Genomic DNA, 20,436 nt, shown 5'->3' with positions numbered 1-20,436 from the left:
TCTACACATTAAACTACTGTTTTAAGAATGATTTGTGCTAAGCAGGCATGGCTTTCAGAGACAGTTGCACATGAAATGGCATTCTTGACGAAGAGAAAAAGATATGTAGGACTATTTCCCACCAGGTCACACTTAACACACAGAATGAATTTGACCTGAAGGAAATAGGAAGCTCAAATATAAAGCTTGAGCTATGATTTTATTCCCCGTGGACAAGAACGTATGCCCTTTTTTTGGAACATACACATTGCCAAGGGACACATGGAAATAAACATGAGACTGAGAGCAAGCCTCTGACTTCAGCTGTGAAAAACAATGGCAAGAGCAGTCACGAATCCAATCAGTGATAATCTTTGGAGTTTAATGGTCTAGCAGATACTTAAAATATAGCCAAAAAGGTCTCCTTCGCACTCCTCTCCACCAGTTACAGAAGGCACAATCACTGGCTACAGAACCACTCCGGATTCATCCATATTTGTGGTGGTAATTCTCACCAATCTTCAATTAATATACGCTGTACACCCATATGAACTCCCACAGGGATTAACTGCTTTATAATAAGATTACCACAAACTAAATAATCAACGCACTTCTAATTGCAAAGGTTTTATCAATACTACCTGTTGGCTGAGTTTTTTAAGGTAAGAGATAACACTGTAACTAAGTCCACAATCTAAATTATCTGATATCAGATTTGGAGCTCCCATCATCCTTAGGGCTTTCTTTAATGGCTATAAGGAAAACAAAATACACAATAGTAAGAGAATAAGTCTTTAAAAAAAAAATTTATAAGATCAATTACAGGAAGCTAAGGCACATAGATTAGTGCTCTAGCTTTTCCACTTTTGGCCACTAAAATTCAAGTCTATTCAGATAACATGTGACATGAGTTTGGTAGTCTAACTAGCTCGCAATGGACGTTATGCCACATCACCAAGACACCACACAGCGTGGTGCCGCTGGCAATTTCCACTCAAAGGCTTCAGTACCAGAATAGCCGGGATGATGCAAGTCCATATTGAGGTGCATTGTCCAAGCTACATGTAAAAGGTGACACAGTGCCTCCCCCCACCCTTTATTTGGCCCAGCCAGTTCTCTTAGTATCAGCTTCCCAAGTTCTAGCACTACACCCTCATTAACAAACAAATCTGCGTTTCCCTTATCAAAGTTACAAAAATGCCAAATTGGTTTTCTCTGAACAATCTGAAGTACTTTAGATCAAAGCTTATATAACATTTAATGTACAGAAAATACATTTAATATCTTAATATAGTTACTGCTACTCAACATTACTAGAAATTTATTATTTCTTAGAAACATTTGACCTGATGTACATACCTCTGCAAAGCAAAATGTTTACTACCTAAAATGTCATGCTAATTATGTAAACAAAATTTACTAGTAAGAGGTATGATGCACAGGACTCTGGTCACACCAGCCATTATACCCAGCAGGATGAAATGAGAAAGGAACATACCAGTAAGTAGTAAGGAGGCATTGTTTTTAAGTAGTTGTCAAAAGCTTGTCGCCACTTCAAATTTGGCTTAAGTTTGTGAACCTTAAACAAGTCATCTGCAACAAGGAAAACAACAAAAGAAGGTTTCATTTATATAGTCCCAAGCCATTAGCACAATCCAAAACTGAACGTGCCAGGTTTCCCCCCTTTTTCTTTTCTCCCTCCACCCATCTCCCAAGGGGACCTTCCCCATAAAAACTGTTCTTAATCTTAGGTTTGAAGGATTGTGAATCCCCAGTCCTAGCTGCAGTAGACAGTCCAGAACAAGTCCTCATTATAAGCAAACTTACAAGGTACACCAGACTTAAATTGCAACTACTTGCAACACAGAAGCTGCAACAGATCCACCTGTTAAAGCGTTTCACCTCCCTTGCCTCTCTCTGGCATCATCAGGGACTCCCTGTACCTGATAAAACCAAACACCACCCATTTGCTTCAATTTCCGTATTCAGCCCAGCTTTCTTTTGTTCAACCTGTATGATGAATTCTGGTCTCCAGTAAAAAAAACATTCTTGGGCATCAAAGGGAAAGAAAAAAAAAAAACAACCCCCCAAAACCCATAAACATCAGAACAGGGAGTCCTTCTAGTCAGCTTTGCTGGATTCTGCAGGCGGCAGCAGCAGCCGCCCTTGAGCAAACGGGTGTACCTCCAGCCACACTGCCTGCCTCCTGCCAGAGCAGCAAACTCTCCCACGGACACAGATAAGAGACAGTGATTAGCTACAAAAACAGCTGCCCTTTAAGAGAGGGGCAACCAGACAGATTATTTCCTTTGGATACCACTTTAGAAATACCTTGCTTGCACTAGAGGTGTGCATACGGTCGTTTAGGGATCACTGAGTTGAAGCATGTGCCTATTTGTCACGCATGCTATAAACGGCAACAGTGACCTCCCAACATCAAAAACGAACACAGTATCCTGCAATTTATCATTCAAAATTGCAAATTATAAACTGAAATAAAGCTTCTCCTTAGTAGGGCTGTAATATGCTGGCAAAGTGAGGCTAATGGAAGGATATGCAGGACTGGAGAAAGGGATGTCCAAAAATTAACTGGAGAGAGCTGTAGGAGACAGAGATGCACAGAAGAGGGTGTGCGAAAGACAGATGCAGCAAGGAAATTGTTTTCTCCAGACTGAGCTTTCAGGAAGATATATTTGGAGAAGAAAATTTGACTTGCATGGTATTCTGCACAAACTGAACAGATGTTAAGATACAATTTTCCAAGTTCTCAGTCAAACCACACTCAATTACAGGTATTTTCCAATCTAAATGAGTTCTGTATCACATATAAAAAGCACACTACAGATGCTACTTGTTCTCTTTCCTGGCCTGAAGGAAGTGGGGTGGAGTTGGAAAGGACAAGTTAGAACTCCATTTAAAATCTCAATATACCATATGCTTAGCACTATTATCCAGAAGAACCTGTGATGATATCATGACATATGGCAAATACAAAATTACATCCACTCTTATCCTATAGGCCTATTAGCTTTTGGCAGCAAAATGGAAGTTAAAACTATATCCCTCTCCCAAAATAAGTAAAAAAAGATTCAAAATGTAAAATGTTCAGTACTATAGTACACCCTAATATTTTAAAGTCTGCAAGTTAGTTACGAGTACGCCTTGAACCTTAAACCTCTTATCAGCACTTTATTATTGTCTCACTTCCTGCACTGTGAAGGCTGGACCAGTATATAATGCCTGCAGTTCAACTGCACAACTACTCTTAAATAGCACAGATGCTCATAATGCTCAGCTAGCTATGATTCGTAATCCACAGCATAGCCGTATCTGAGAACTCAAATGCCAATACACCTCCCTGATCTTCGCTATCCAAGTTCTCAAATCTAAGCAGAGCTTCAGCAAAGATTTGTCTATTTAAAATGAGAGCATCCCCAGAGCACGAACTCACCCTCTAAAAGGAAGGCAGTCACGGTGGTAAAACACAGCCACAAGTTTCAAAGAGAACATCATCATCAACATCTTACCTTGCCTCTACCGGGAGAGTTTGAGACATACACTGTCAGCAGATTGCAACACAGGCACTTGAAATGTACTTTCCACTGTGCCCTGGGCTGCACATAATCATTTATATAAATAAGCAAACAATCAGTAACCCAGTTAACTATGTCCTTCATATATTAAATCCCAGATTTTTGTAGATAAAATCCAAAAGTATTGTAAAATCCTTTTGCAGGTTAGCTTGAATTCGATCTATTAACTTTCAGGTACTACTCTCTGTATAGTCCATTTAATGCAGAATTCCTTTCACTTCTAAACTCAGAGGGATCTAAAAGCACTGGATAATTGGGAAAGGGCCGCAGCTGCAGCAGTTCAAGAGATCAGGTAAAACTACAGACAGACCAGTTAATTTAAAACTGTGTGGTGAAAGTCTTTATCCACTTCAGATTAATGTGCGAAACCACCACATTGTGACAAACAGGATACCCACACACATCTTTAATACCCAGAACTACACAAAAGGGGGCTTGATGAACTTTCAAGCTCAGTGAACAGTAAAAAAACCCACCAAGAAGTAAGAGCATAAGAGAATGGTCAGCAGGTAGTTTCAGTAGTTCAGCTGGAGCCTAATTACAAGAACAGTTCATGTGACAACAGACTAGTTGAGTGACAGCTTGCACCATGTTAACTCCCAAGTAAAACTTATTTTTTTAATCACCACCCACATCAAATTCCACCTGAGCAAGCACACCACTATTCCTTATTGACTCCTATAGTTCTCTGAGCTTTTTTATACCTCTTCACTAATAGATACACTCTTTTGTTTTAAGCAGTAGAGACATGATTTTACGTTCATGGAAAACAGTATCCTTCCCTGCAAACAATCTAGCCAAAAATAAGGCACTACAATGTGAAATAGTACCCACCATTAAAAAAGGTATTATGGCACACTTTTTCAATTGATTCAAAACATTTGGCTCTCCCTCCCCGTACCACAGCATGCTGTGTTCACATTTGTGAGAAAGGCAGCCCTTCGTCTCCAAAACATAAAATCATTACTTGCAGGTTCTCTCGGAGAGCCTGTAAAAGCATCAAAGGAAACCATCCACATTGCAGTCCTTCACAGGCAGACATTTTCTAAATGCTCGTCCTTCTGCATATTTAGACCCACAGAGAAAGGGTATCAACCACCTTCTCGTGGTGTTTTCATCACTCGCTACTGCTTCTGCTGACAATCCCAGGGAATAATTACTCTGATAACACAGCAGTGCCTGTCCTCCCATTAACGCAGCTACAATCAGCCAAAGAAACATCTGAGGCAAGGCAGGAGCATTTAGAAGTACACCTCATCTTTGCTAAGCTCACTCTCAAACCCTTCATTCAACTTCTACTTTATAAACTTGGCTGTACAATTGCTTTTAAACAGAACGATATCTGAACGATCATAGCTTTGCTATGATCAGTTAAAGGCAACAATCCATCAAGAGGAAATTTCTGCAATCTGTGGGCCAAACGTACTCAGCAAAGTACGTCAGCATCTGCCTGTGAAAACCTCGGCCTTCAGAAGTCTGCCTCACACTGAACAAAACAAAAAAATACAAGAACTGCACCCCACCTCCTCAGTTCTCAGAGCAAACCACCACCCCAAGCCACTCATATGGCCTCTCCAGCCTTTCCCATGAAAGCAGAAAGGAGCTTCTCAGCTGCAACAGCACATCCCACATGGTCTGTCTTACCTCTGTAAAAGAGCTAGAGACCAGAATTTTTGTCAAGACAGTCAGATTACCATGGCGCATGGGTCAGGTCAACACACAGACTGTGCAGCTTCACCGTTTTACAAAGTTTCATTAATTAGCTCCTTCCCTTTCAAAGCTTCAGACTCTAAAAGCAGACCCATTAAGTTACAAGCTAGGAAAAGCTACAGCATTCCGAAATCCACTCTTGCTGAAGCAGAGATATAAAATCACCAAATCTGAAGGATGTGGTACAAGTTACCTCTTTCAGTCACAGACCACTACATCTCGTTTCAGTTTGCTCAAGTATCATCTGCAAGCTTACTCACGCATACCTATTTTACTCGTCCTTTAGGGCTCTTACATAATTTTCCAAAAACAGAAATAAAACTTCCCCTGCTCAAAATGCAGAAGGAAAACGAAAATGCAAGAAAAAAATATTCTTAAGCATCTTACTAGCTGTTTATAAGGTTGAACACATATAAGCCACTTGATAAGACAGTGCAAATAATACCGTTGTGAAGTGGTTTTGGCTTGGTCTGAAAGAGCCACTAGAAGGAACAGAGAGAGATTATCCATGGCACTATCCCAAGACAAGTCCCAGTCCTCCAACACAATGTTCTACCAGTAAGGCAGTAGCCACCAGAACCACACTGATGCAGCAGTATGGGTGGCAGTGGCCGAATAGAGCAGGCTTCTCCTGGGCTTGGAATTTCTCACATCCTTTTTAATCCAGGTGAGAGTCATCAAAGATTGGTTTATCACCTTTGTTGTTTTCTGCACTGCTAAGTAGAAAAGGGGCCAGATCTGCTTTTGTGTTTTATGTATATTCTGTAGAATTCAATTCCACCGTGCCTTAGACACCAAGGAAAAACAAAGTCCTGGAACAAGATCTGAACGTAACACTTTGTGTATGTGTTTGTGTTAACTATACGGAACGCACAGTATTTGCATCCTAAAGAAAGCACCCCCTTTATAACTCAAGCAACATTGAAGCTCTGCATTTTCCTTTAAACCTTCAGGAATTTAAGATGTGAGACACCAGGTGACTAAGCTGCAGAATAGCACTACACATACTGAAAAATGCCTTTCTCCAAAGAGTAGGAAGAGCTTTACACCCCTGCAAAAAAGGCAGGGGGAAGACAAGAGCTGCGAGGGAAGACACAGCAGAACTGCAAATGTCAACATCAAAGTGAATAGGGAAATTCATTTAGTATCAGTGATGGCTTTTCAGCTAGCAGATCTGCTGCAGTAATTCAGTAGCCACAAACTTGCAGAAACGCTGATTTAGTCTAGAAGTATCCTACTTGCACCCTGTGGGACCGTTATTACGCTACATGGGTAACTATATGAGACACATGCAAATTATCAGCAAGCACAAATTTCTTTTTTTGGTTATGACCAGCATTATGAAAAAGCATTCCTGAACTGTGTTGTGGGGCTTCTTTTTTCTAGAAATGAATGGAAAAATCTGTGTAAGACAGTCAGAGTCAATGTTAATTCTCTTCAGCTCCACTGTTACTCTGTATCACTAAACACACCCACAAAAACCAGAACAAGAAAAAGCCTTACAGCATCTGCAACTAAAAGGGTTAGTAGCACCCAGGAAATTCTTCTTTCTGCCATTACCTTTATACCGGAACCCTAATAACCACAATAATTGTGGCAGTTATTCACACACAGCACCTTTTCATACCGTCTTTCCTGTAGAAAGTAATTTCATTATGGGGGTGAAAAAAAACACTGGTCCTTTGGGCAGGGAAGAAATGTAGACTGTTTCACTGCTTAACTCCTCCTTACTGCTCTAAACTGCATCAGGGAATTCCCTCTTCCCAACACCCATGACAAACACTGCATCTGATCTTCCAGTAAAAAATTAGCTGCTACAAGAGCAACTGCAAAACCTGGATACACCACACCCTAAATGAGGGAAAAGAATGGAGGTTGAAGCTTACTCCAGGTTAAGGAAGAGGCTACGTGTCTAGGAGGTGAACAGCATCAAACATGCACTGGAAGCAGGTAGCTCTCCTCCTCTGCTGGAGAGAAAAAAAGGGAGAGGGGGTATGAAAATCCTCTCCTCCCAAATTATGTTAAAGAGTTTGCAACATTCTCTACTCTCTGATCTCCATTATTTTATAATGTCTCAAACTAAGGCAGAACACCAATCATTATTGTTTTGCTTTTACTTTGACGTAGCTGCACTGGCAGTCCAATGTAAATTTATTACCTACCTAACAACGGAAGTAAAACAGGGTAGTTGTAAGGCATCACAAAGAGGTTTACACAGGTTAAAGTAGTGCTTGCTTTTAAATACCCGAACGGATGGCCAAGTTCGCTGTATTTTCCACTGCTACTCACAAATACCTGACAAAGAATAAGAGATATCACTGTATTAGAAGAACATTAAGAATATTAAGCATAGGGCATTTAAAAATTAAAATCCATCTGAATCCAACTGCATTTAAGATGGCAAATTGTCAAGAACAGCCAAGCTTGAGGTTGCACACATCAGGATGAGTATGCTCCTACATCTCCCAGTCACAAAACTGAGACTTGCAACATTTAGTGTACCCCCAGTCAGTGTGGAAATTCTCTTCGCAGTACGATCTTTAGTGCTTTAGTGAAACTACTTTGAAGTGATGCTCTAAAAAGTTTTTGAAATTATTTAAAATAGGTTAGGGGACATCTGTTGAAGGTATGTTAAGAAACAATCTATTTGAAATTACTCTTCCAACATAAAATAGCCGACTAAAATTTAAAACACTGATAAGAGAAATATAGAATTTTAAAGTTTAGCAATTAAGCAAAACAAAAAAAAATTCAACAAACATTTTAATTATGCCAAGCACCAACACTCTTAACATTGTCTTTTTTAAAAATACGTAATACATATATATGGGGGTATTAGCCTTGAAAAGCAATACAGACAAACAACTATTTCAATAGGATAAAGATGGTATGTATTCTTATTGAGACAGTCAAAATAACCCATATCTAACCAAAAACAGCTCTCATAAAAAAGAAGTAAACCTCGAAGTAAAAAGGAAGTGGGTTTCCTCTATTTTTTCAGGGCATAAGAAACAGGGTTTGTTACACAGTTTCTATCAGAGTGAGCCTATTTCTCTAGATTTTAAGGGTCTGCTATGTAGCTGGGAGAAGAAAAGCAGTTTTTGAGAAACAGCAGTCATTTTACTAACAGGCAAATAATGTATCTATGAATGTTTAAAGGAAATTTCTGAAATTATTAAAAGTAACTTCCATTTTTCTTCTGAATCTGCACATTATATTTTCAGTTAAGTTGTAGTGTTTATTAGGAAAACAGAAACATGAAAAAGACATCTCCAAACTCATCTTTCCAGCTAAAGTGTCACACTAAGCAAACGCCTGGTGTACATATTAAGCTATTCTTTACAAAAACACCACTGAGAAGGGAATTAAAAGCCTTAATTTTATAGGGGATGCAGAAACAAGTCACTTAAAAAAAAAACTGACAAAAGGAGCATGTGACAAAGGATTTCAGCAACAGAACTTTGACCTCTTCAAGGCCAATCTAGTCAACAAGATCAACAGCTTCCATTCAATTCCCATTAGCAGCTTCAACCATCTAGTGGAAATTATTTGCAGCTGTTGATTAGGTAGCATAATGGAAACTAGTGCTAGGTTTTCCCTGTAAGCAAATGGAAGCCTACAGAGGATTTCAATTTAGCCAAAAATGGAACCTGAGGGACACATTTCTTAGCAAAATGAGATGGACCTAGAAACAGAATTAAATGAGATTACCAAGCCTGTAGAGGAAACACTTATTCTGACTCCTGATAATTCTATTAGAAAGGAGGTAACTGAAACCTTGACATGTTTCTTCTCATCAACTGCAGAGTCTGCAACCAGACCCCAATTTTCCAGGCTTATGAAGACTGAAGTACCTTAAGATACCCATTACATTTCTAGAATCAAATAAAGGGCAAATACCTGCCAGCAGGTATGCGGAGACTTTCGTTCCAAGATGTACTGTGTTAAAGGTGAAGGCTCAAGCTCATACTTGTCGAAAGGAAGCTTGTCTATTACCATTGGCTCACAGTCTACACAGGAGAACCTCACAACAGGGTGAGCTGTGCGTGGAGGCTAAAAGGAAGGGGGAAAAGCATATCAATTGTCTCGTATTTATGGTAAACAAATCAATTCTCTTAAAAAGATTCATAAGCAGAAATTCTACCATCCTATGGGCTTAAACTCTCCATTTCCACAATTTTATTTAGAAAACATAACGAGCTTCCACAATAGAATACAGAATAACCAATTTTTTTCTCCAACTTAAAAAAAAACCACAAACCCAAACCAAAAAGCCACACACTGATACACACATTCTTCCCACCAAGAGAAAAACATGGTTAATATTCAACTCTTTATCGTGGTATTTAAAAGCCTCCATGTCAATCAACCTATAACAACACAGGCAGGTTTAAAGAAAACTTCAACTCTGCTTCCCAGCTTGATGTTCAGAATTACAGATGTGAAACTGCACTCCACAAAAGATCTCCCCAGATATTCCCTACAAGTCTGATTTTTTTTTAACTCTTCAATCGAGGGGTGGGGGTAGGGGGGAATGGATAAACAGTACCTTGAGCATTTGCAAAGTACAGAAACAGAACATGCCTAGCAAGACAGAGATGTTTAGAAAGGCTAGTAAGGCATGCCAAATGTACGAGTATTTCAGTACGAAAAGGAGAAATGAATGCTGTTTTCTCCCCGCTTTCTGAAGGGGGTAGCCCTTCTCTTTCAGTTTTAATTCTTCCTGCTATTGAAGGAAGAGTCCACATACGAAGTTAATACTAAGCAGAGAAAACATGGTTGATCTTCTGTCAAAACCAAATACTCCTTTTTCTATACAAATGCATTTTATAAAGCTTTGATTAAAATTTAATAGGCTCACTATGATTTGTCATATGTGAAGTAATTTATAGTTATGTTTTATGATCTTTTAAAACCATTTACCAAACTAACTAACCACATACATGGAAGAAAACCTTCCAGATGAGAAGAAAAAATTGAAAAAACACAGCATACAGTATCAACATTAGATTATACCATTTTGTGTTAAAAACAGTTTTAACTACCCTTTTAAAGTAAAGTCAGATCATATTAGTAAACGGAGAAAGTAAAAAAACTAATGTAGTATTCGTTTTCAGTCTGTTTAATTAGGTGTAGCATCCTTTTTTCAGTTCTTATTTTACTTACCAGTGTTGGTGAATTCTGATCAGGCCAAAAAGATTCTGGGATTGGCCAGTGCCCAACAGGAACACCCGTTTTAGGGTTAGGCCGTACATAAATGAGTTTATGACAACTATGCCACGGTTGAGAAGCAAATGAATTGATGGGCCTGGATGAATCAACAAGTCCATCTAAAATTTAAACAAAGCAAAATAACAACAAAAAGGAAAAAAAAAGCGCTACATGCATGCATTTGTCTCCTAGCAAAATTTCTGTATTAGCGACCAATAAGGTGTTTCATTACAATTGTTTCAAAGACATACAGATCTTTACATCAGTGGCTGAAAAAAACTATACATCCAAGTGTAGAACAGCATCATCTGAGAAACAATGCTAACATTTGCCCGTATCTATCCTTCTGCTCCTGTGGCACAGACATGAGATAATTAGTGCAGCAAGGTATACTCACGTATTATAGAAAACGCTATTTACTTAAGCTTAGTACTTTGACATAGATCTAATAGGCGACAGCAAGCCTGTCGGGTTTAGTTCTGCTGCACCTGTGGAGACTGGTCACGTGCATTTACAGTCTTTCTACATCAGATGCAAAGCTCACGGACTGATGCTGCCATTAGTGGAAACAAAGTGGAGTAAAGTTTCATGGAGAAGTCAGATGCATCTTGCAGGAGCAGCTTTTGTCACATTTTTAATCAGGAAGAATTCAAATATCACTTAAAAACCACCACCTACTGGAACCAACCAGCATTTTCTCCCAGCCCACTGCAGCACAGACTCCCCACTGACAAAGAATTTTGTAGCAGTACAGATTCTGACCAGTAGTTTCCAAAGATTGCTCTTCAGAGCAAACATCACAGCAGAGCTCACCTATTTAAAGAATCTTCATTTTGAAAAGATTTTATATTACTGTTTTTCCTTGCTTTAGGCAACTGGCCAATAATACTGTGGAAAACACCTTTCTGTTACGCATCAGTTTGGTTTCTCTGCATTATATCCACAATGATTTTTATAGCTTTGGTAAAGCCCATCGTATTTCTCTCTATTTTAGGACTTTCTCAATTACCGTAAAGACGGAAAGTCTCTCAGTGTTTTTATAGATGCACTTCCACAGTGCATCACCACTTAAATGTGACAAAAATAAATAAAAGAAACAACAAATGTCACCAATCATTTTGCCACACAGGAGTGCATTTAGGCCAACAGAGACACACGAATTTGCTGAGGTGCTGTCGTGCACCATGTTATAGGAAAGCCTTCCAATAAAACAACGCTTAAATAAGCAAAAGGAGAAAAAATATATACAAGTAAGAAAAAGGTGATTCAAAAATGGAAGTGGGAATAAAGCTGGCTATGCTAGGATGGTCAGGGGATCCTAAAAGCCATTAGGTTTCTGACATTCCAGGAACATCTTCATTTCCTAAATATGAACTGGTCAGCTCCCTCTCCTTCCTTTCAAGCATGATGTCTGCAAATCATAAAAACTGCTCCACATTAAGAGTGCATTTTCCTTTTCCCTGTTATGCACTTTACTTACAGCTAGCATAATAATTCCTTGTTCTTTCCATGCAGTTTTTCACTTGTGGCTAACATTCAATTGAAGTTTACTGTGTTGTGATCAATTAGCAGAATGAAAGCATACAGAAAATTAAGCATTGAGATTACTTTAGAGTTGTTTAAGCATTTAAATACACTGGTCCTGGATTTAATTATTTTAAAACCAAGTTTTGACAATACCGTAATTCAAACTTTACTGCCTCCTGCAAACATTCACTTTCCTCAGCCCCACCCCCAAAGAGAGGTAGGAAGAGTGACAGGTGAGCTAGCAAGCAGGTAGATCATCCATACAAGTACGTACGTGCAAACTTATGACACCATTTAACTTATGAAGGATCAAACTAACACTTTTTAAAATATAACGAAGATGAGACTAAACATAAATAAACAACACAGAACTACTCAAAAGCTATGAACAGCACATCCATTATGATGTGGGGTATTTAGATACCAGAACACTACCACTGAAGCATTTCTTATTAGAATGTATTAAGCATCTGATGCATCCTGTACATTACAGTGAGAAGCTGGTAGGAAGGACACTGAAGACACTTAAGGACATTTGCATGCATACAAAACATTTCTTCTTGAACATCAGGGGGAAAAAAACCCCAGTTACTATACCTTCTCCAATAGGAGCTGGATCTGGTCCTGACTTTTCAAAGTTAATAACAACTCCACTTTGGACTTTTTGAACTAGAGATTCTAAACATTGATTCAACATTCTTTGTGTCCGAACACAGTAAGAACGACCTATGCAAGAGATAAATTACACAGTGAAAATACAAAAGCAAGTTTTGAGTAATCTTAATAAAGGAAGATGTTTTATTACGTAAGTCACACTGCCAAGGCTTTCAGTTTTATCCAAAATAATAGCAATGAACTTTGTGTAAGTTTACATAAAAGGCAACATACTTCTCAAATGCAATATAACCAAGGGAAAAACAACCACAACCCTGCTGAGCTTTCATTCATTAATAAAAGGCGCCATTAAGGCTAAATCAGGTTGGTTCAAGGCCAACTCTATAAAGGTACTTAAGAACATTCAATTTCACCAAGTCTATGTCATATATCTGATTTTGTCTACCCAAACCTTACCAACTCCTATACATGCCCAAACTTCCCCCTGCCAAGCAACATTTTTCTCAAGCACCAATTAAAAAAAAAACACCTGATCAACACATCAAGGAACAGGCTCCAGAATTAGTTCTTTTAAAATGAAATTCAGCCTATTAGCCCTGTAGCAGAATTAACATCTCAGTAATACTTGTCCCAGTCAGTTCAACATTTAAATAAAAAAATCTTGTGACTGAGCAAAGCCAGCCACCTGAAGGATTTTCCAGTCCCTCCTACTGGTGCATTAATAAAATGCTCTCACATTTATAAGCTCTGAAACAGAAATACTGTTTTATTTTAAAGTTATCTTGTGATACTGGAAACCAAGCTCAAAAAGCACCACCCAGATTCACATGGACGCTGAGCGATTCAGATGGAGAAAACAGGATAGGTGAATTTGAATCAAAGGAAAAGAAACATTTTAAGGCAAATGCCAAATATTAACCAAAACAAAGGAACATCCAGTTACCTCCTGTAACTTCACACATCTGTGTGATGGCAGATTCATCAGTAGGCACACTCCCAAGCTGCTCTGGTTCAGCAGATGCAGCTCCTGGCAAACGCAGTACTAGAGCAAACAGCCTTTGATCCCAACGAAATGGTTCTTTGGTTAGTTCACTTCCAGGCAAAGGAGAATTCAAGGGAAGATGAAGCTGATAAAAGAAGATTTAAGAATATTTTCAAGTATTTGCAAACTATGTAAAAACGTAATACCCAAATTCATTCATTCCTCTGTAAAGGACCCGATTTCTCTCCTATCCGCTACTTTATCTGAAGTCTGGAAACCCACATGGGCTATGAATTTAAGCACTGGGTAACAACAGCATAGCTAGTTTCTGTTCTCCATAAAACAGGTTGATGAAGCAGAAGTACAATTAGCAGGAAAAAACAATTAATATTCATCTCAGCATAGCACCAACTTGCAAGATCATAACTTGAAAGAATGTAATGCAAGTTTACCTCCTCTTGAACTCCAGCCGTATTTGTCAGTTTGTTTCCGTCTGTGATGGTAATCAAAATAGATGGCTCCAAAAAGAATGGATTCCTTCCCTAGAGACAAAAAGCACAGGAATGCTAAGAGTAACTTTAATGCTCGGCTATAGACTTGTATTTTTGTCATTATAAAATAAATAGTAATATGAACAATCTTTCAAAATAACCCTGGAATTTTCTTTTCATGTGTGGAGCCAAACAGAACTGTACAAGATGTGCTACTCTGCACTCACACACCCATCCTAAAGACATTTGTAGAATTACGAGTCTTTTTCCTCCAGTAACAGTATGAAACCCCTCCAGCTCACAAAAGTGGTCTATAAATTGGTAGTAATACAGAGAACTCAGAAACTCATGATGACAGTGCGGCAAAAACAAAAGAACTGGACCCTTCAAATGTGAGAGGGGGGGAAGCCAGGACATTTAACTACAGATAATGTAAAAATCCAACATTTAAAAAAAAAAAGTAAAACTCAAAAACAAACTTGAACCACCAAAACCCCTCTCCCACTAGAATTTCAAGAAACATAGAAAAAGTAAAAGACTGAAGACTACAAACAGATTTATTACCTGTCCATAGTTGTCTATTCCAGACACTAATCTATTGAGATTTAGCAAGTCAAATGATGACCTGAGTGCCTGACCAAGGGTTGTCAGTCCTGAAGCCTGCAGATTTTTCAGTTCATTCATAAACGTTGCGTGGTTTTCCTTCCATCCAGCCTATACATAAAACAAAAAAAGCTTATTAGTTATTCTAGCAACAAGCTGAAATCAACTGCAAGTTATTTCCCCATCAAAAATTATATTCCTGATTAATGGATACACTACATCATTTACATGCTACACACACCTAATCCACACATGCACAACTTGATGTGAAATATACAGTTAAGCCTGTAATGGGAGGCTTGCAGAACACTCACTGTCGAGCAATTGAACAAATCTGCAAATACCCATCTCTTACATTGAAAACTGCCGTAGAGGTGATGCAATTAATAGAAGTATTTGGATTTGGCATGTGAATATTTTGGAAGAAAGTGTCAAATCTAGAAATCAGAAATGCAGCTGCCAAAGTAATAGCTAAGATACAAGCAGCACAATGTTGCTGCTTCTTCAAATAAACACCCATTCCCCTTTCATCCTCTCCTCCATAAATTGAGGCTAGAGGGAAAGAAAGGATGTATTTGCAACATGTACTAATGCAGGCGTTAGAAATTTAACTGTTAAAAAGAAGAAAGGTAAAGCAGCAGTAGCAACAGTGACTGTCACCTTTGCCCCCTTGTCACAGCCTCCCCTTCTCACAATTTCCTTAAGTGTGAAGCATGCAAGCATATGAATTTAGTAGAAGGAATATAAAAACAATAAACACCACAACCAAAAAAACCCCCATAATCAGCTATTTTTAATATTACACGACTCTTGCCCAACTTTTCTTTTTTCTTGTACTTCCCCCCATCCCAGCCCTGCAGGCTCCGTTCACGCCTTTTAACGTGCTGTATCAAGCAACCTCTGCCACTTCTGCATTACAACTCCCCTGCCTTTCTCCTACCTCGGTATTTCAACTGCCAGCCTTCTAACCACACCCTTCTGTCCTTACTTCCCAACATAACATTTTCTGTGGAGTAGTCGCAAACACCCCACATAACGCAGAACCAAATCACTGTTTAGTGTCTCAGTATCACAGCTTGAAATTTTGGAGGTCTTGAAAAAAAGTTATTGCTGACAAAGCCCGCAGACCATTCAAAGGAACAGCAAAAAGCGATGAAGATGGATCAGTCCTACCAAGCACTCTGGATCCTATGGCAAGCAGGGCTTACACACATCAGCATCAGCTGTGATTCACATTTCTCTTAAAAGTGGTACAGTGCAGGGTCAGGAAGCTATTTTAGAAAACACTAGCTCACAGGAAATTGGAAGAGGACTTAAGCTGCCTCAACTAAGAGAAACAAAGCTTGAAAATCCCAGCTCTTCACTCAATTATCAGCCTTGCTATCACATCATACTCTCCAAACCATTCTTGCAGTAAGCGAGCAGTGAATACACCCAGGCTCCACGAGGAATCCTAATTACACACACGCAGAGAGAATCATTTCAGACAGTCTGACTTTTGCTGGGACAATCTCTGAGCAATACATCCTCCAGGGTGAAGCAGACTCTCTCCTCCCTGGAGCACTGGGTTCAGTAGCAATCACCCGCTGACTATGCCATGCTGTTCAAGGACCTGAAAGGACAGATTTTCCTGTACTTTTTAAATCACTATATCCCACTTCAGTACACACACTGTGGACTGTGCAGGTGGTCACAGGGTAGACAAGTTTAGAGCCCTAAATGAATGCAGGAAAGGAATAGGAAGGAAGGACATGAGATGATCAATATCTGCTGCTGAGTTCTCAAGCCTGAGTTTTTCAGAATGAGGAATTATTATAAACAGATACAAAAAAAAACAGGTTTTGGTCAAGTTTAGCTCCCAGGACTAGTTCCTCAGGCTTTAGATTAGCGCAAGAGAGACAGAAAACTCTGCAATGGAGTAAAGAACGAACACTTTCAGCAGGTCTGGCTTAGCTGTATCATCAAACTGCCCTTGAAGCTCAAAGGAACAGTGTAGTTCGATCAGCCCGGTAATTCTTAATAAAACACCATCAACACCCACTCACAATGACAGCTTAACAAAATACAGCATCTCATCAGCTGAGCCACAGACAACTCCCCACACGTCTTTCAGCCTAAGGCAAGAACAAAGTGCAAACACAGGGTCATTGTTTTGAAGTCAAAGTGATTTAATGATCTTTTTTCAGAGAAAAAAAACCACCAAATCCCAACAAGATCATCTGTGTTATCCTGAAAAAGTCTGTCTTAAAACAATTTAAGTGAACAATTGCAAAAGATGTTTTTGCATGAATTCTATGAACCCCTAGATGTAGGTAAAACTGCTTCATTTTGTCTGGTAAAAACACCTATCAAATGAGTTCAGCTCCTTGGGAATAGCCAGACTGTAGTTCAAATGGTGTTTTCCAGCAACGACTGCTGTTTCAGTCACTTTGTTGCAAAAGCACATGGGGAAATAAAACATTTACAAAGGAAACTCTATTCCCAGTCTACAACTCTTGATTTGAATTCTAACGAATTTAGAGTATTTCTTTGTAAAATAACCAGCAACAGTCTTCACTTGATATTTGGAGATTCTGGTGCTCTCCCATCTAACAATGTTTGCTCAGCTTCCAACTCCTACTGTGTTTGATCTAGCTGCAATGTGGTCAACTGCCTGCAAAACATGCTGCCATTTCTCCCATGCATAAAACTAAGCAAGCTGAAGGCATGAGGAGCAGCTGATCACCACTGATCTGGCCTTCTAAGAAAACTACTTTTCATCTTCCAGCCTCTCACAGGATCTCTACAGATAAACCCTGAGGAGAGCCGCACCTTTTAAACAAACAGACTTAACACTGAAGAACAACTCGTTAGAGAACAGCAGCAGCATATGCAAGATTTCCTAATTCCATACCCAGTTTTAAAGGAAGGTACAATTAGCTGATGTACTACATTCTCTACCTTATACTCAAAACAACCTTCTTGAATTAAAAATACTGAAATCAATGACAAGAAGATCTACTTCCATAAAATGTTTTTTTCCAGAAAGACTCAAGCCAATGTACATAATTCAACATGTATTTCAGGGACAGAAACTCCAGCCCCAAAGAACTCTGTATATGCTCCTCTCCATATATACAGTAGGATCGTTCTTAGAGCAAAATAAAAAGAATCAAGTATGTAACACAGAGTATATTCATGAGTTCAAAGCAGCACTTTGAAGTGATTAAATAATTATCCTTCCTAAATTCAAATATTGCCGCTAATGCTGCTTAGAAAAAGCACTGCTTTAATGTAGCACTGCTTCCACTTGCCAGCAGAAACGGTAACGACCAAAAAACCCCACCAACCAAAAAAACCCAACCAAAACCCCACAACCTTAGAGGACCAAATACAAACATATTCTGCAAAAACATGTATTCTCTACAGGTCAGTAATTAGTAAGTCAGAAGTAAACATTATGAACCAATTATAACATTGAGATTAATTTCTCATAATCTTCAATATTGCATTCCTACTTACTCACTTTTATGCCCAGAATTTATCAATAGCAAATCTGAGCAGCCTTTACCTTGCCATTATGTTACTAGCATCTCCTTTGGTAATTTATATGAGCAAGTAATTTTAGTCTGTATCCACATACCAAAAGACCTTCAAACGTAGCGGGGGGAAAAAAACAAGTATTATAAGCAAAAATCTCACCCTGTTTGCTTGTGCCAAGAACAGGCAAAAATGCACTGTCATTTAGCCGCCTGTGTTGACAACTGCAAGCTTTGGATACAATCCTATGAAACCCTGAGATCTGGAAGCAGCATACCACCTTCCAGCTCCTGGCTTCAGCTTTGCAAGGAAATCATACTGAAAAAAATTATGTACTTAAAAAGTAACATTTCTTTTTCTGATTAGACAAATCCATGCCCTGCTCTATTTCACCATACAGCTACAGAAACACTTCAGCTGCTTCAAGAAGCAGGCACAGTCAAAATAGCTTATTTTGGCAGCAAAATAGGCCCAGATTATGTAGCATTCAGACAAACACCAAGGTGAAAAATCTAGTGAAGAAGAGGTCTTATTTACACCAACCAAAACCAGGATTAACTGAACATCAAAAGGAACAGAGCTGAGCAGCAAAAGAAAGTCTCAATTCAGAATCAGCTTAAAAAGACCTTCAAGATTTAAGAAAAACAACAGGAGATTTCAGTTGCAAGGAGACAGGAAAAAGAACCTTGTAAAATGCTTGGGGAGGGGACACACAACATAACACCAAACACAGCCCACGCTACCTTTATCACACAAAAGACAGCAATATCAAACTACAAGTAAAACATTACCAAGTTTTACGTATGTGTAACAAACGTGTTGTAATCTCAGCTACACTGGCTTAATTGTCATATTTACTGGTTTTATTGTAGTTTTTTTGGTTGGTCAGTTGTTGGTTTGTTGTTTGGTTTTTTTAAACTATACATTTCTGGGCAGCATGGTTGTTTACAGCTATTTCTTAGCCTACAGGGGCAGACCCAAAGGCTGGCCATGAGAGCACAAGGTCCAAAGCAGAGTCTCCAGGTTTCACCAGCTCCATGAAATCCAGGGAGCCGGTGCTTTTGAGACTGCAAGTCTTCATCTTCAGTGCTTCTACAGGCAATGCCCAAAGATGGAGTTTATTGGCAAATGCCAGGCAATGCCAAAACTGTGCAGTTTAATGTCCAATGGATTGCTTTCAGATCTGATTCAAAAAGCGTAACATTACTAAAAATAATCTTCCAAGTAAGAAGACAACTTGCAATCTAGCATGCCAATCACAACAGCCTTTATTACAGTAAGCACTCGGTATTTATTTAAACATACAGATTTTTAAAGTTCTGCTAATGTCTCCCTAAAAAGAAGAACTGCATTTCAGAAATTACAGTTTCATTGAAGTATTTAAGTTGCTCAATAATTCAAGCCATTATTAAATGCACCCATCTTTGCAAAGTTGAGAGTAGTTCAGGATAACATGCCTGTGGCATCCTAGGTTGTCAGTGACATCCGTTTGGAAAAAATAAGGCAAGAAAAAAATCCAGCTGCTGAAATCTGAAACTGTTCCTGCTATGGAATTTCCAAGTACTGTGGGAAGACAGTGAAACCAGCAGAGCATTTTGCCTTCCAAATAATCAGAACAGATAATTTTTACATTGTATTATTCTTTTGGACTCCCTACATTGCAAGGGGCTGCTTCTCAAATACCAAAATACCTTCACCCCCTCTGCAATCTCCTGAACGCAGCCCCAGCATTGCTCAGTGGGTTCTGCAGCAGGGAATACCTGCTATGTAACTTAAGAGCTTCCCCTACCCCAGCTTCAGCGACTTTGGAAAAGGAATTCTAGCAAACACAAAGACTATCTTGATCACTCCAGTTTTGTTATGGCAAAACTTAGCAAAGGGGAGAGGAGGAGAGGTCCTGGGACCACGTGTCTCCCTGCCCCATAAAGGATGGGATAACGCTGCCTGGCAGTACAGAACAGCCAGTGCCCACTCTACCCTCATGTTTTATTTGATGTTCAGAGATTTAGTAGTTGGAAATAACACACAGTAGAAGAAAGGTACTGACTATGCTATAAACATTGTGTACATTTTTATTTAACACTTAGAAGTCCTAAAATAATTCAACATCATACAACCTATATCACCTACTAATTTACCCTCACAAATTTTTGTCTGCACTGTGCAAATGGGGCAGAAGGAATAGCTCTAAGAGATACCTACAGAT

General features: G+C 39.0%; 1 protein-coding gene across 6 annotated transcripts in view; it reads right to left on the bottom strand.

Annotated features, from left to right (window-relative positions):
- LOC121097237 (integrator complex subunit 6-like) overlaps window positions 1–20,436 on the bottom strand; it is a 41,887-nt gene that overhangs the window by 7,741 nt on the left and 13,710 nt on the right. For 3 of the 6 annotated variants that reach the window (XR_005830875.1, XR_005830874.1, XM_040613947.1), the window contains exons 3-11: window positions 14,673–14,822; window positions 14,070–14,159; window positions 13,579–13,762; window positions 12,618–12,746; window positions 10,449–10,612; window positions 9,183–9,335; window positions 7,445–7,577; window positions 1,478–1,572; window positions 621–731 (exon numbers count right to left, since the gene is read on the bottom strand). Coding sequence is in view for 4 of the 6 variants with exons in the window: in XM_040613947.1 (XP_040469881.1) it covers window positions 621–731; window positions 1,478–1,572; window positions 7,445–7,577; window positions 9,183–9,335; window positions 10,449–10,612; window positions 12,618–12,746; window positions 13,579–13,762; window positions 14,070–14,159; window positions 14,673–14,822 (1,209 nt within the window). In the remaining 2 variants the exon portion in view is untranslated. Of the gene's footprint in view, window positions 1–620; window positions 732–1,477; window positions 1,573–7,168; window positions 7,250–7,444; window positions 7,578–9,182; window positions 9,336–10,448; window positions 10,613–12,617; window positions 12,747–13,578; window positions 13,763–14,069; window positions 14,160–14,672; window positions 14,823–20,436 lie in introns of those variants that run through there. The other 3 variants (XM_040613950.1, XM_040613949.1, XM_040613948.1) reach the window with 3 other exon arrangements.

Source organism: Falco naumanni, chromosome 14 (assembly GCF_017639655.2).
Source record: "Falco naumanni isolate bFalNau1 chromosome 14, bFalNau1.pat, whole genome shotgun sequence".
NCBI classification, from domain to species: Eukaryota; Metazoa; Chordata; class Aves; order Falconiformes; family Falconidae; genus Falco; species Falco naumanni.
The sequence above is the reverse complement of the archived record's forward strand: the minus strand, read 5'-3'. Positions and strand labels throughout refer to the sequence as shown.